Source organism: Heterodontus francisci, chromosome 39, assembly GCF_036365525.1.
Source record: "Heterodontus francisci isolate sHetFra1 chromosome 39, sHetFra1.hap1, whole genome shotgun sequence".
In the NCBI taxonomy this organism is placed as follows: domain Eukaryota; kingdom Metazoa; phylum Chordata; class Chondrichthyes; order Heterodontiformes; family Heterodontidae; genus Heterodontus; species Heterodontus francisci.
The window spans coordinates 18,767,941-18,781,602 of record NC_090409.1 but is presented as its reverse complement, the minus strand read 5'-3'; the positions used below and the strand labels follow the sequence as shown (position 1 = coordinate 18,781,602).

The 13,662-nt window shown below is 39.3% G+C and overlaps 1 protein-coding gene across 1 annotated transcript; it reads right to left on the bottom strand.

Moving 5' to 3' along the window:
* Positions 1-6,744: 6,744 nt before the first annotated feature.
* Positions 6,745-11,426, bottom strand: LOC137352841 (probable G-protein coupled receptor 139). Its single transcript, XM_068018695.1, has 2 exons — positions 11,351-11,426; positions 6,745-7,643 (listed from the first exon to the last, which is right to left on the bottom strand). Exons 1-2 carry the CDS (start codon positions 11,424-11,426, stop codon positions 6,745-6,747), a joined length of 975 nt encoding a protein of 324 aa, XP_067874796.1.
* Between the last annotated feature and the right edge of the window lie 2,236 nt (positions 11,427-13,662).

Genomic DNA, 13,662 nt, shown 5'->3' with positions numbered 1-13,662 from the left:
TTTTGTATTCAATACCTCTATCTATGAAGCCGAATATCACATTGCACGTTCCATGCTCTGTTTGGCTATCACTACCACACCAGCTGGGATCAATTGACGCAGCATAGCCGGCGGTAGGAACCTGGAACCATACCGCCTGAGATCAGCTAGCAGCACAAAATCGTTATGATTGTAAGATACCTCCTGTTCTCAGTGGGCTCAGTACAACGACGAAGTAGCTTATAAGATTGTCAGGAAAAGTGGTAGGCCCAACGATTGGGAGCAATTTAGAATCCAGCAAAGGATGTCTAAAGAGAGAAAAAAGATAATACGAATGTGACCTAACGAGAAGCATAAAGGCAGATGGTAAAATCTTGTTTAGGCTTGTGAAAGGGAAAAGATTCGCAAGGACAAATGTGTGTCTATTACAGGCAGTGACAGGAGAATTTATGAAGGAGAGTGGGGAAATGGCGGAGAAAGTAAACAACTACTTTGTGTCTGTCTTCATGGTAGAAGCTACGGAAATTCTCCCAGATGCTAGGCAACCAAAGGACTTGTGAAAATATGGAACTGAGAGAAATTATTCTCAATAAAGAGATAGTACTAGAAAAATTAACTGGATTGCGGATTGATAAATCCTTGGACCAGGTAAGCTACATCATAGAGTGTTAAAGGAGGTAGATATAGAGATAATGGATGCATTGGTGGTTATCTTTCAAAATTTTATGGATTGTGGAAAGATTTCTGCACACTGGAAACTGCAAATGTAACCCCACTATTTAGGAAAGGAGGAAGAGAGAAAACGGGGAACTGAAGACCTATTAGTTTGACATCAGAAGTAGGGAAAATGTTAGGATCCCTTATCAAGCATGTGACAACTAGACAGTTAGAAAATAATGATATGGTTTGGTAGATTTAACATCGATTTATGAAAAGGATATTATGTTTTACAAACCTATTACAGACTTTTGAGGATATTACATGGAGCATAAATAAAGGAAAACCAGTGGATGTGGTGTATTTGGATTTTCAGAAAGCTTTTGATAAGGTTCCACACAGGAGGTTAGTAAACAAAATTACAGCACAAGGGATTGGGAGTAATATATTAGTATAGATAGAGAATTGTTTAAAGGGCAGCAAACAGAGATTAGGAATAAACGGGTCATTTTCAGGATGGCAGAATGTTACTGGTGGGGTACTGCAAGAATCATTGCTGGGGTCACAGCTGAACACAATCTACATAAATGATTTGGATGTGGGGACGAATTGCAATATTTCCAAATTTGCTGATGACACAAAACTAGGTGGGAATGATAATTGTGAGGAGGATACAAGGAGGCTTCAAGGGGATTTGGACAGGCTAAGTAAATGAGCAAGAAGATGTCAGATGGAATATAATGTGAATTACTGTGAAGTTATCCACTTTTGTCGTGAAAAAACAGAAATACAGAGTATTTCTTAAATGGTGAGAGCTTGGGAAGTGCTGATGTCCAAAGGGACTTGGGTGTCCTTGTTCATGAGTCACTAAAATCTAGTATGCAGGTGCAGCAAGCATTTAGGAGGGCAAATGGTATGTTGGCCTATGCTGCAAGGCAGTTTTAGTACAGAAGTAAAGATGCCTTGCTGCAATTGTGTTGAGCCTTGCTGAGACCGTACCTGGAGTATGGTGTACTGTTTTTGGTTCCCTTCTCTAAGAAAGGATATGCATGCCATAGAGGGAGTACAACGCAGGTTCACCTTGGATGGTGGGATTGTTTGATGATGTGAGATTACAGAAACTGGGTCTGTATTCTCTGGAGTTTTGAAGAATCAGAGGTGACTTCAATGAAACCTACAAAATTCTTACTGGGTGTGACAAAGTGGATGTAGATAGGATGTTTCCTCTGGCTGGTGAGTCTAGAACCAGGGGACATAGTTTCAGAATAAGGAACGGGTCCTTTAAGACTGAGATGTGAAGGAATCCCTTCATTCAGAGGGTGCTGAATCTTTGGAATTCTGTACCCCAGAAGGCTGTGGAAGCTCAATCTTTGATCATGTTCAAAACAGAAATCGATAGATTACTGAATCCTAATGACATCAAGGGATATGGGGATTGTGTGGAAAATGGTGTCGAGGTACATGATCAGTCATGGTTGAATGGTGGAGCAGGCACAACGGGGCAAATGGCCTACTTCTGCTCCTAGTTCCTATGATACTATGATCCCTCACCCCTTGCCTGGAGCCCTAGCCTTGAAACTTACCAAGTTTCATGTAAGGTACATAACTCGGATATGTTCATATGAAGGACAGTGTAAAAGCCACGGCAGGCAACTGCAAACTGTGTAACTAGACATTTGTCAATAATTGTATTTGGAAATGCTTAAGTATTGAGAATGTAAGTAGGTAGAAATCCCACAAAATAAAACACATCTTATTAAACAGGCGAATGATTTGTTAGTATTATTATTAATACTCACTGTTTGAATCTTTGATCTTTGTGTTGACAACCTTTAATATCCTTTACAACATGAACATATTAAACAAAGATTTGCTTCTATTTCACTGAACTATGTCATGTTCAGCCTTGTAATTAAATAAGAAGTCAGTGGTTAAGTGAGTTTCCTTATTTCCTGAAATTGACATCTGCCCCTGCCCTTTAACTTGAATCGATGTACATGGAACTGCAAAGAGCCTGCTAAAATCATACAGAAAAGCCTTGTAAACGGGCTGAAACTTATTAGTTCTAAAACCAGGGGACACAATATATAAATGAGGGGGAGATATTTAGGACAGAGATGAGGAGAATTCCCTTTCCTCAGAGAGTTGTGAATCTTTGGAATTCACTACCCCAGAGGGCTCTGGAAGATTGGGTATGTTTAAAGCAGAGATTGACAGATTTCTAAATAGAAATGACAGAAGCTGAAATGAGGATAGTGTGGGAAAAAGGCATTGAAGTTGATGACCAGCCATGATCAGATCCAACGGTGGGGCAGGCTCGATGGGCTGAATGGTTTACTCTTGCTCCGATGTTCCTATGTTCCTGTGCAATCAGGCTGTCGAATCAGTATGTGTGCAACTAAAAAATAACAAAGGTTAGGAAACATTTGTGGGAGTTGTTTATAGACCCCGAATGGTGGTTATAATGTTGGTCTGAGTATAAACCAAAAAACTCAAGGAGCATATAACTAGGGTTATGCAATAAATATGGCGAATCTTTATACAGATTTGACAAAACAAATTGTCACAAGTATCTTGGAGAAAGAGTTCATTGAATTCATTTGAGACATATTGAAAGAATAATACGTCAAGCAGCCAACTATGGGGCAGGTTATTTAAGACAAGTATTGTGTCGTCAGACAAGGTTAATTTGTAACCTTATAGTAAAAGATCGTCTGAGGGAGAGTGATAACAATATGACATAATACCATATTGAGTTTGAGGGTTGAGCACGAAACTAGAATATTAAATGTAAACAAAGCCGAGTCGGTAGGTATGAGGAGCGAGTTGGAGAACGTAGATTGGAAAATTTCAATTTCATGTTATGACATTCAAAAATCAATGAAGGACATTTAAATAAACAATTGCTCATATTCAACGAATATACATTTCTTTGAGGAACAAAATGTTTATGAGAAATTAGGCTAGAGAAGTTAAGGATAGTATTTGATTAAGAGAAGAGGATTACAATGTTGTGAAAAAGGTAGTAAGTCTGAGGATTGTGAAGATTTTAGAAATCAGCAAAATGAACAAAGTTAATAGAGGGAGAAAATATAACAAGATAATAAACTAGCAATGAGTGTAAAACCAGATTGTAAGCATTTCTACAAGAGTTTCTATATGTCTGTAAAAAGGAAGAGACTAGCTTTGGTAAACCTATGCTGCTTTGAGGCAGAAACGGAAGACATTATAGTGGGGAGGGAAGAAATAGTATACATTCAACACTTATTGTGCCTATATCTTCACAGTAGAAGACACAAAAAACATACTGAAGAGAGTGGGAAATCAAGATTCAAACTAGACCAAGGAATTTAAAGTCATTGTTATTAGTTAAGAAAGTTACTGGAGGAATTGCTGGGACTAACAGCCAATGAATCTCCTGGATCTGATGGCTTACGTGCCAAGATTTTAAAAGAAGTGGCTGCAGAGATTTTGGATGTATCAGCTTTGATCTTCCAGAGTTGCCTAGATTCTACAACGGTCCATTGGAAAGAACTGGATTGCATTCTACCGTGCTGCCCAAGGAAGACAGAAGTCAGAAACTAGGGAACTATATAGCAGTTGGTCCGACATCAATTGAAGTGGAAATGATGGAAGTTATCATTAGGAACGCGTTAATAGGTTACTTAGAATCTAGCGGAGTTTCTTGAGGGTGTAACTAGCAGAGTTGATACGGGGGAACAGTAATTGTGCATATTGGAGTGTTCAAATACATTTCAAAGTTGCCACACATGAGTCTTCTGTAGAGGCATCATCCTCCTGGGATTGTGGATGAAATATTATCATGGATTGGAAATTGGTTAGCAGTTAGATAAACAGACAGTAGGAGTAAATAGGTCATTTTCAGCTTGGCAGGTTGTAACTAATGGGGTGTCGTAAAGATCATTGCTTGGTCCTCAGTTATTTCCAACTATAACAATGAATTGGACGTGTAATTTATCTTAGTTTTCCCACAATACAGAACTAAGCGATAAAGTGAAATGTGAGGAGGACGCAAATAGTCTACAAAGGGATATAGACAGGTAAAGTGAATGGGCAAGAAGGTGGCAGATGAAGTATTAAAAAAACGAAATGTGAAAATATCCACTTTGGCAGGAAGAATTGAAAGCAGAATAGTTTTTAAAGGTGAACGATTGATAAACAAAGGCATAATACGAAATAAATGACTTTATTCCCTTATACGGACTAAACCAAATCAGGAGTACATCCCTATGAATCTCCCTTTATTTAGTTCAAACCAGACAAATTCTTATAGACCCTTATTTGGGTCCAAAGAACTGAAGTAGTTTCCCCTCAAAGAAAAAAATCTAAAAGTGAATATTACCATCTTTTGGATAGTCTTTTTAAAAATAATTATGGCTAAGTCATTATTATCCCAGATATTATAAGGGTCTGGGAAACGCTCTTCAATACATATCTCTCCACTTAAAGAGACACAGAGAGGAGGTTCTTGTAGTTGTATACAGAATACTACATGAGACGAATTATCAGTTTTTATATCTTTATTTAAGAATTGAACATGTAATACACTTTTAAGTGGATAACTATATCACAATATCAAACATTACTATGAAATATAACACATAATCCTATTTATAACATAGAATTCAAAAGTTCAACCTTGTCAATGTTGCAGAGAAATATCTTAGAACATCCATCAAAATTTAAAGTAAACTTTTACCTTAAATTCCCCGAACAAGCCATAATGTGAGAGGTATTGCTGAGGATTCAACACTTCTAATTTTTGCTTCAGAAACGTTCCTATTTATACTGCTTCTGAGGTTTCATCTGACATTTTACAAACATCTCCACTTAATGTTTCACTGGAATTCCCCTGCTCTTGACGTTGTGAGCATTTATCTTGTCAAAATATTTAGAATTGTGTTCACTTGACCTCTTATTCCTGCAAGTATTATTCCATTTATTGTTTTGTTGGCTATAACTGTGTTGGTATGGTACTTGTAAGCAACCTTTTGAGCCAATTTGTTGACATCACCAGTCTCATAAAATAATAAAGTTTATAGCTACCTCTTACTCATGTCACACAGGATATTTCAATATGTGTTTATCCTCCAATTCCCTGGCAACAGAGACGCTGAAATGGATTTCCTAACTTCAAAGTTGAGTCTGGTTCACATTGCATTGTAACAGGGACCTTGAAATACCTTGACATTTGTAATTCTACCTTCTTAAAGGGAGATGTCACTGGGTCTTGAAAACTGACCATTTATTCAATCTCTAATTCTAAATGGTATAATATATTAACTATCCCTAAATTCTATCCAATTAAGCCTATTATACCTATATTCCATCGCAAATAAACGTTTCCATTCATAAGCATTTGGGTGTCCGTGTACAAACAATCAGGAAAGCAAATGCTTTGTTAACCTCTTTGCAAGGGGGGTTTGAGTATAATAGTAAGGATATTTTTCTGCAATTATATCGGGATTTTGTGAGAGCACACCTGGAGTATTGTGTACAGTTTCTTTTGTCAACTTTCCGAAGGAAGGATAGATCTACCTTGGAGCTGATGTAATGAAGATTCACTGTACTGATTCCTGGATGACAACTTTGTCTGAATAAGCAGAATGCTTATCAACTTTGTCTGAATCCTGCAGGATTTAGAAGAATGGGAGGTGATGTCATTGAAATATATAAACTTCTTAAAGGTTTGACAGCGTAGATGCTGAGCGACTGTTAGATGCTTCGGCATCTAGGACCAGCGATCAGAGTCTCGTTCAAAGTGCTTTGCCATTTAGGACTGAGAAGAGAAGGTTTTTGTTTTTTCGCCGCAGAGTGATGATTCTTTGGAATTCTGCCTCTCTGAGAGGGTTATGGATATGCAGCGGTTCAATGTTTTCTACAGATAGATTGATAGGTTGTTGGACACTAAGGGAGTCAAGGCATATTGAGCTAGGGCGGGTAAGTGGATTTAATCGAGAGCTTCAGCTATAAATTTATTGAATAATGAAACAGGTTTGTAAAGGCCACATGGCCATTACCTGCTGCTACTTCTTCTGCACTTAACACAAAATTGTGTTTTAGCAACTCCGTAGTTATTCTGCTTATCTAAAAGATCTTAACAATCTGATTCACTGGATATTTCACCATCTTCTTTGACTCCTCTCTGAATTTAGTCTGGGTCACTGCATAAATAAAAGTGTTGGTGCAGCAGCTCAATAAAAGAAGAACATATCCGGTTTCTTGAAGGATGTAAAGTGGATCATTATAACTTGTGTAAGTATTATTATCAGTGATTCGAGCATACATGTAATGGATCGTGTACGTCAGCCATAACAGTATGAAATTGCCAGATATACTGAACAGCAAAACTATTGATTTTCTCCTGTTCTCCATCTCAGGGTCAGGATTATTTACAGAGCTGGTGTTGCCCCGCAATATCCTGCGGGCTCTGCTGGCCACTAATATATATCTCACTGTCAGGGCATTGAGCAGCAAAATAACGTAAAATGGCAGAAAAGGGGTCACTATGCAGTCGAGACTATAAAATACTAGCCAAAGGGGTGAAGTATGAAAGCTTGATCTCATCCGGCAAAACCAGGGCAATTTGTTAATTATGTACAGAGGTTCATATAAAAAGTAAAGCGGGATGTTTTTTAAACAACTCAGAGCTAACACCGTGCCGACAACGGCAGATGCTGTTTCTTTTGTGCAATATTTAGTTTTCAGCTTCTGCCAACAAATGGATATAAAGCGGTCAAAAGTGAATGTGACGGTTAACCAGACAGACAGGTCTCTGGTTGTATAAACCAGGGCAGTTTTTATGCTACATATCGGAGTCAGCGACAGATAGGTTCCGGGGAAGTAAATGTCAATGATTCGTTGCAGTATGACGACAATGATGACAACCAGTAGATCCGCCGTTGCCATAGCCACCAGGTAGTAGCTGACACATTTCGAAAGACCGCACTTTCCCCGGGACAGGATCGCAATCGCCAAGATATTAACTGTAGGGAAGGATAGGGAGCAAGAGAATTATTGGCATACTTTAATGAAAAGAAGCAGTATGTGTACACATCAGATATTGGATTGATATTGACTTTGTGTGATAATGCAAAAAGGCGGTGGCGAGTAGAGTGGCTGTTTTACATCTCCCTCCATCAACGTCAATGGAAATAAAAAATCAGGAGCAATGTAAAACATGCTGCCAACTGACTATCACTGGTTTTACATCATTGTGCATGTCAATATCTACTTCTTTGTTACTGCATCCCGCAAGAGAATACATTTTCAAGTGAATGTAGTTTTCGAATTATAACATTTAGAAATCATATTAACTTTTAAATGGTCTGGGTTAATGTAAATTGATAGTTGAAATCATAAGAAGCAAGTCTTATCCGGAACTTAAAGGCAGTTATTGCTAACAAGCTATAAATAAGCTCTGAAATAAATATGAAACCCACCAATATTTTCTTTATTGAATACGTTAAAATGCATTAAGATAAAGGGTGGAACGGCCAAATCTAGAGCCCTCTGGGTGTCAAAGAACTTACATCTTATGATAAGGTAGAAACGGAAAGCTTATGTCAGACACTGAGAACTGAATTTTGCAGAAAGCTGAGAGGAGTATAGAAAGTGAAATAAAAAAGGAAATTTGGAAAGCAAAGAAAGTCTACAAAAGGATACTGTCAAGTAAGATCAATGAATCCCCAAAGTTATTTATCAATACATTAAGAGCAACAGAATAACTAAGGGAAGAGTAGGACCCAGAAAAGACCAAAAATGTAATGTGGGAGTGGAGGCAGAAGATGTGGGTCTGGCTCTCAATGAATACTTTGCGTCTGTCTTCACAAAAGAGGGGAACAATGCAGATATTGTAGTTAAGGAGAAGGAGTGCGATGCATTGGATGTGATAAACATAGGAAGAGAATTAATAAGGGGATTAGCATCCTTGAAAATGTATAAATCACCAGGGCTGTCTGAAATGTACCCAAGGCTGTTCGAGGGCCAGGGAGGAAATAGCAGAAGGTCTGAGCATCATTTTCCACTCCTCACTGCATACAAGTGTGGTGCTGGAGGATTGGAGAACTGCTAACGTTATATCTGTGTTTAAAAAGGGAAGGCGAGATAGACCAACCAATTACAGGCCAGTCGGTCTAAATTCAGTAGTGGGAATCTTGTTGGAATCAATTCTGAGAGACAGGATAAACTGTCACTTCGAAAGGCATGGATTGATCAAGGATAGTCAGCATGGATTTGTTCAGGGAATGCTGTGTCTGACTAACTTGATTGAATATTTTGAAGAAGTAACAAGGAGGATTGATGTGGGTAGCGCAGTTGATGTGGTCTACATGGATTGTAGCAAGGCTTTTGACACGTCCCAACATGGCAAACTGTTTAACAAATAAAAGCCAATGGGAGTCAAAGAAACGTAGCAAGCTGGCTACAAAATTGGCTCAGTGGCAGGAAACAAAGGGTGATTTTGAGGGGTGTTTTTGTGTCTGGAGGGCTGCTTCCAGTGGGGTTTTGCAGGGCTGAGTACTCGGTCCCCTGCTTTTTATTTTAACGATTAGAATGTAAATGTAGGGGTAGTGATCAAGAAATTTTCAGACGACACAAAACATTTTCTGCGTAGTTGATAGCGAGGAGGATAGCTGTGGACTGCAGGAGAAGGCAGCACTGGACTCGGCAGGTGGGTGGAAAAGTGGCAAATAGAACCTAACCCAGATAAATGTGAGGTGATGCATTTGTGGAGGTCAAAAGAGATAAAGAAAGATACAGTAAATGTGAGGATACTGAGAGGTAGAGGAAGTGAGTGACTTGGAGTGAATGGCCACAGATCCTTGAAGGTAGCAGGACAGATCGATCAGATGGTTAAGAAGGCATCTGGAATCCTTTACTTCCTTAGCCGAGACGTGGAATATAAGAATAGGGAGGTTATGCTGGAACTAGATAAATCATTAGTTAAGCCACAACTTGAATACTGTGTGCAGTCTGATCAGCTCATTAGAGAAATGCTGTAATTGCATTAGAGTACAGAGGATGTTGCCAGGACTGGAAAATTGCAGCTATGAGGAAAGATTGGATAGGCTGGGGGGGGGGGGGGCGTTCACCTTGGAACAGAGGAGGCTGAGAGAAGATTTGATTGAGGTGTGTAAAATTGTGAGTGGATGGGAAGGACCTATTTACCTTAGCAGAGGCGTCAGTGACTAGGGGCGTAGATTTAAAGTGGTTGGTAGAAGGATTAGAGTGGAGATGTGAAAACATATTTTCACCTAGAGGGTCGTGGGGGTCTGGAGGTCTGGACCTCACTCCTGAAAGGGTTTTGTAGAGGTAGGAACCCTCATCTCATTTCACAGGTGCCTGGATGCGCACCTGAAGTGCTGTTATCTGGAGGGCTATGGACCAAATGCCGGAAAGTGTGATTTGGCTGGGTGGCTAGTTTTTTTTTCCAGCTGACACAAACACCATGGACCAAGTGGCCTCTTTCTGTGTCGTAAACATTCTGTGACTCCATGGTGAATAATTTCCAATAACCAACAACTTGAAGAGCAAGAAATTATTTAAATATACTACAAAATACAACTCAGTAAGAGTTTCAGATTAACAAAGTAACTGATAAATAATGATCCATAAATTGCTTCCTGCAGTTGTTAATTTTACGACGGACACCTGGATTCCCCGCTAAAGCATGAGAACCGTAGTGCGGCAGATTAACTAAACTGATTAAATGATGTGGCTTCATAAAGGCTGTTGAAGCATCAGATACGGCAGGATGATATTGGGGACAAGAACGAGCTGCTAACTGACCAACACTGCTGTCTAGACCCGAAGGCATTTGGCACATCACCGATTATTCAAATTGGCAAAAAATAGTTCTTGTGGCCCTATGGCCAGAAGAACTAGTTTGGGAAACTTACAACACAGGAAATAGGAAGGATAGTAAAGAGTGAGTGGAGGTTAATGAACAGAGCTAAGAGTAACTGATGTGATATTACTTTGGGTGACTTGAGGCAATGTCTGGGGATCTATATAATTGAGATCCTTTTAAAAATATACTTCATAATTAACAAGTAATGGAAGGGATGATTACATGTCCTGTCACTTACCTGGATAATAGATAACTTGTTGAATCAAGCGAATATGTCTTTGGCCTTACAATGTAGGATGACCATATTGACAGACGTTTGAACAGATATCCAGTGCTGGATGACGCACAATTGTCAATAAATAAGCTATTATTTTCGGTCTAGAACAAACTCTGTTCCTCAAACACCTAATCTGTCTCCCACCCTAGCCATTTTCCAAGAAGAATCAGGCTATTTGCAACATTAGTGATCTCTCTGACCGTGAGTTCAGCCTGGGACATCATTTCATTTCTAATACCAAAATTCGTGTCTTCGCACCTCCAGAATATTGCCCATTCCTGCCCCTATCTGCTCCTGAAATATTCCACCATGCTTTTCTACCTCCAGTCTGGATTATATCAGTGCTTTACTGGCTAGCCTCCCATCGGTTACCTGCTCATCCAAAACTCTGATTTCCATATCCCAATTCTTACCAAGTCCCGTTCACCCACCACACCTGTGTCCACTGACATACGTAGCTTCTCAGCCCACCAGCAGTTCTAATCTCCACGTTTAGATCGCCTGTGGTCTTGCCCTTCGCTAACTTATCCATTTATTTCAGTTCTGCAAGCCTAAGACAATTTTACCTCCTTCTAATTCGGACCTCTTACCCATCGCCTGATACTGTCGATCAGATACTAAGAGGAATATTTCAAGATACATGGACGCAATTCCAGCAATATTAATGCTCTGTTAGTTAAAAATCCTTGAGCTCCAAATCTACTCAATTAACGCGGACTGCTAGAACACCTCCCACCGTAAGGCATAGTCTGATAATCGGTTATAAAACCAAGATTGAAAAGTCCTTTCCGAGACTTCAATTTCATTTGCGCTCATGTTATCATCAGCTGTAATCTTTTCCCACAAAGTGCAGCAAATAAGTCTGAATTTTTTGATTTATTTTAGGTAAGGGATTGCATGTGGAGCCATGGCAGAAAAATGGTTTTGAGGAGCAGAGGAGGCATGATGTCATTCAAAAACTGAATAAATTCCAGGAGCTGAATTGACTACTCCGCTTTCCAAATACTTTAGATTTTCACGTCAATCAACACTCTTGCTTCCTGCAAGGCAACCGTAAATGCCTGAAACACTTGAGAAAGAATCTTGTGCGAAGGGGGTTTGTTGTTAACACTATTTTAAGGTGAACCCATAGTCAAACCAAGAAGCTGAAATATCTGGACATGATTCCGTTGATTTCAAACGTGATTGCATTTTATTCCAGAGCAATAATTTGAAATGAGTGTTTTAGTTTAATTGCAAAATGCGAATCAATTTACTCAAGTATGCAACAAGAACTTAGAAGGTTAACTCAACTATTTCAGAAAAGAAATTTCTTGAATGTAATTCCTTATGTTACACACCGCGTTTCACAGACATTAGAAATTACTTCCATCATATTTAACACAGTTGTCATTATTTGCAAGAGTACAAATGTAATTATTTGAATACATGCATTGCAAACAGCTGGATACGAGATTGCAAATCCATGCGTGGACCAGACATTTGTCCATATTGGAGGAGCAAAACATTTCATTAAATCGATTACTTAAAATAACTGTATTTCCATTATGATACATTGTAGTCTGAACAAAATAAAGGAGGACTGTAGTGTGAAAACTGTAGCAAGCACATCGAAGTCGGTCTTTCACAAAAAGATAGTTTGCAAGATCGATCATAAATTAAACCTGCAATGAGCAATCTGTTAGTATAATCACTCACCTGGAACACCGACCACTGCAAGAATCGGATAGCAAATAGCATACACCAGACCATTTGGTGGTTCATGCATTTTCTGTCAGATATGATTGTCTCTATTCGTGCAAACTGCACAGGCTCCGACAAGTCTTCATGAATAACTTGCAGATTCCCCAATATATATTTGAGAGAAGCCTCTCGTGACACAATTAGGTAATCATGAGGGACATGCGTTACAGTTATTTTAACAAACAACAAGATGTGATGTCATGATATATTCAGTGATGCAACTATATCAATAAATATTATCAATGCATTTATGTGCCTGGTTATACTTCTGTGTATGTTTGTCTGTGTATGTGAATGAGAGAGAGAGCGAGTTGGTATCAGATAACTTCAAGCGCCCAGTAAAACTTTGGACATGCGCATTTTTACCAAAACTATAGAGCATATCTTTTATACTGAGTTCTTGTATGATAATCCTTCTCAATAAGATCCTCCATCTGAGATGAAGCTGAGCTCAACTTTAAGCAGAACGTTCAAGGTTAGCCACATTTAGCCTTTGCTTAAAGGTTCCACAGAGGAATTTAACGGAATCATGTTAATATACATGTGGGTGTTTGGATCCGCCAAACAGAATTACAATGATTTGAAGAACATATCAGAACTCCACGGTTTTGGGTGCTTGCGCAGGTTGGTTAGCTCTGTTGGCTAGAGAGCTACCCTGTGATACAGGGAAACGCTAACAGCACGAGTTCAATTCCCGTGTTGGCTGCAGCAGTTTATGGAAGCCCACCTTCTCGCCTTGTTCCACTCTTGAGGAGTGGTGCCGCTCAACCTACACATCACTAGCTCTTTCTCTCTAATTGGAAGAGATGTCGATGGCCATTTAGGTATGAACTCAATGGAAATGAAGAAGGGTTATTGATAAACGTGGTCTCTGTACAATTGTAAACTGGCTCCCTGCTTCCTATAGATATGAATAATGAAGGGGCAGAGGAAGCAGTGAAACCCAAGAGTAAACCAATGGATATCGCGTGTACAGCACATGAGAAGCTATTAGCGTCAATGGGGTTTACATTCATCAATCGGTCGCCGGTTTTGATCTCCACTCGATGTTCATTTCCATTGACATTAATGCAAAGAGAAATCAGCCGGAGTCTTACACAAGATACGGAGGGGTTATCGCCCATTTTCCGTTGCG

Excerpts from the sequence above, each read along its gene's own strand:
- LOC137352841 (XM_068018695.1), bottom strand. The coding sequence starts at position 11,426 with ATGTATCTTGAAATATTCCTCTTAGTATCTGATCGACAGTATCAGGCG. Across the intron at positions 7,644-11,350 it reads GAGGTCCGAATTAGAAGGAG|TTAATATCTTGGCGATTGCG; the intron begins GTAAAATTGTCT and ends CCTTCCCTACAG.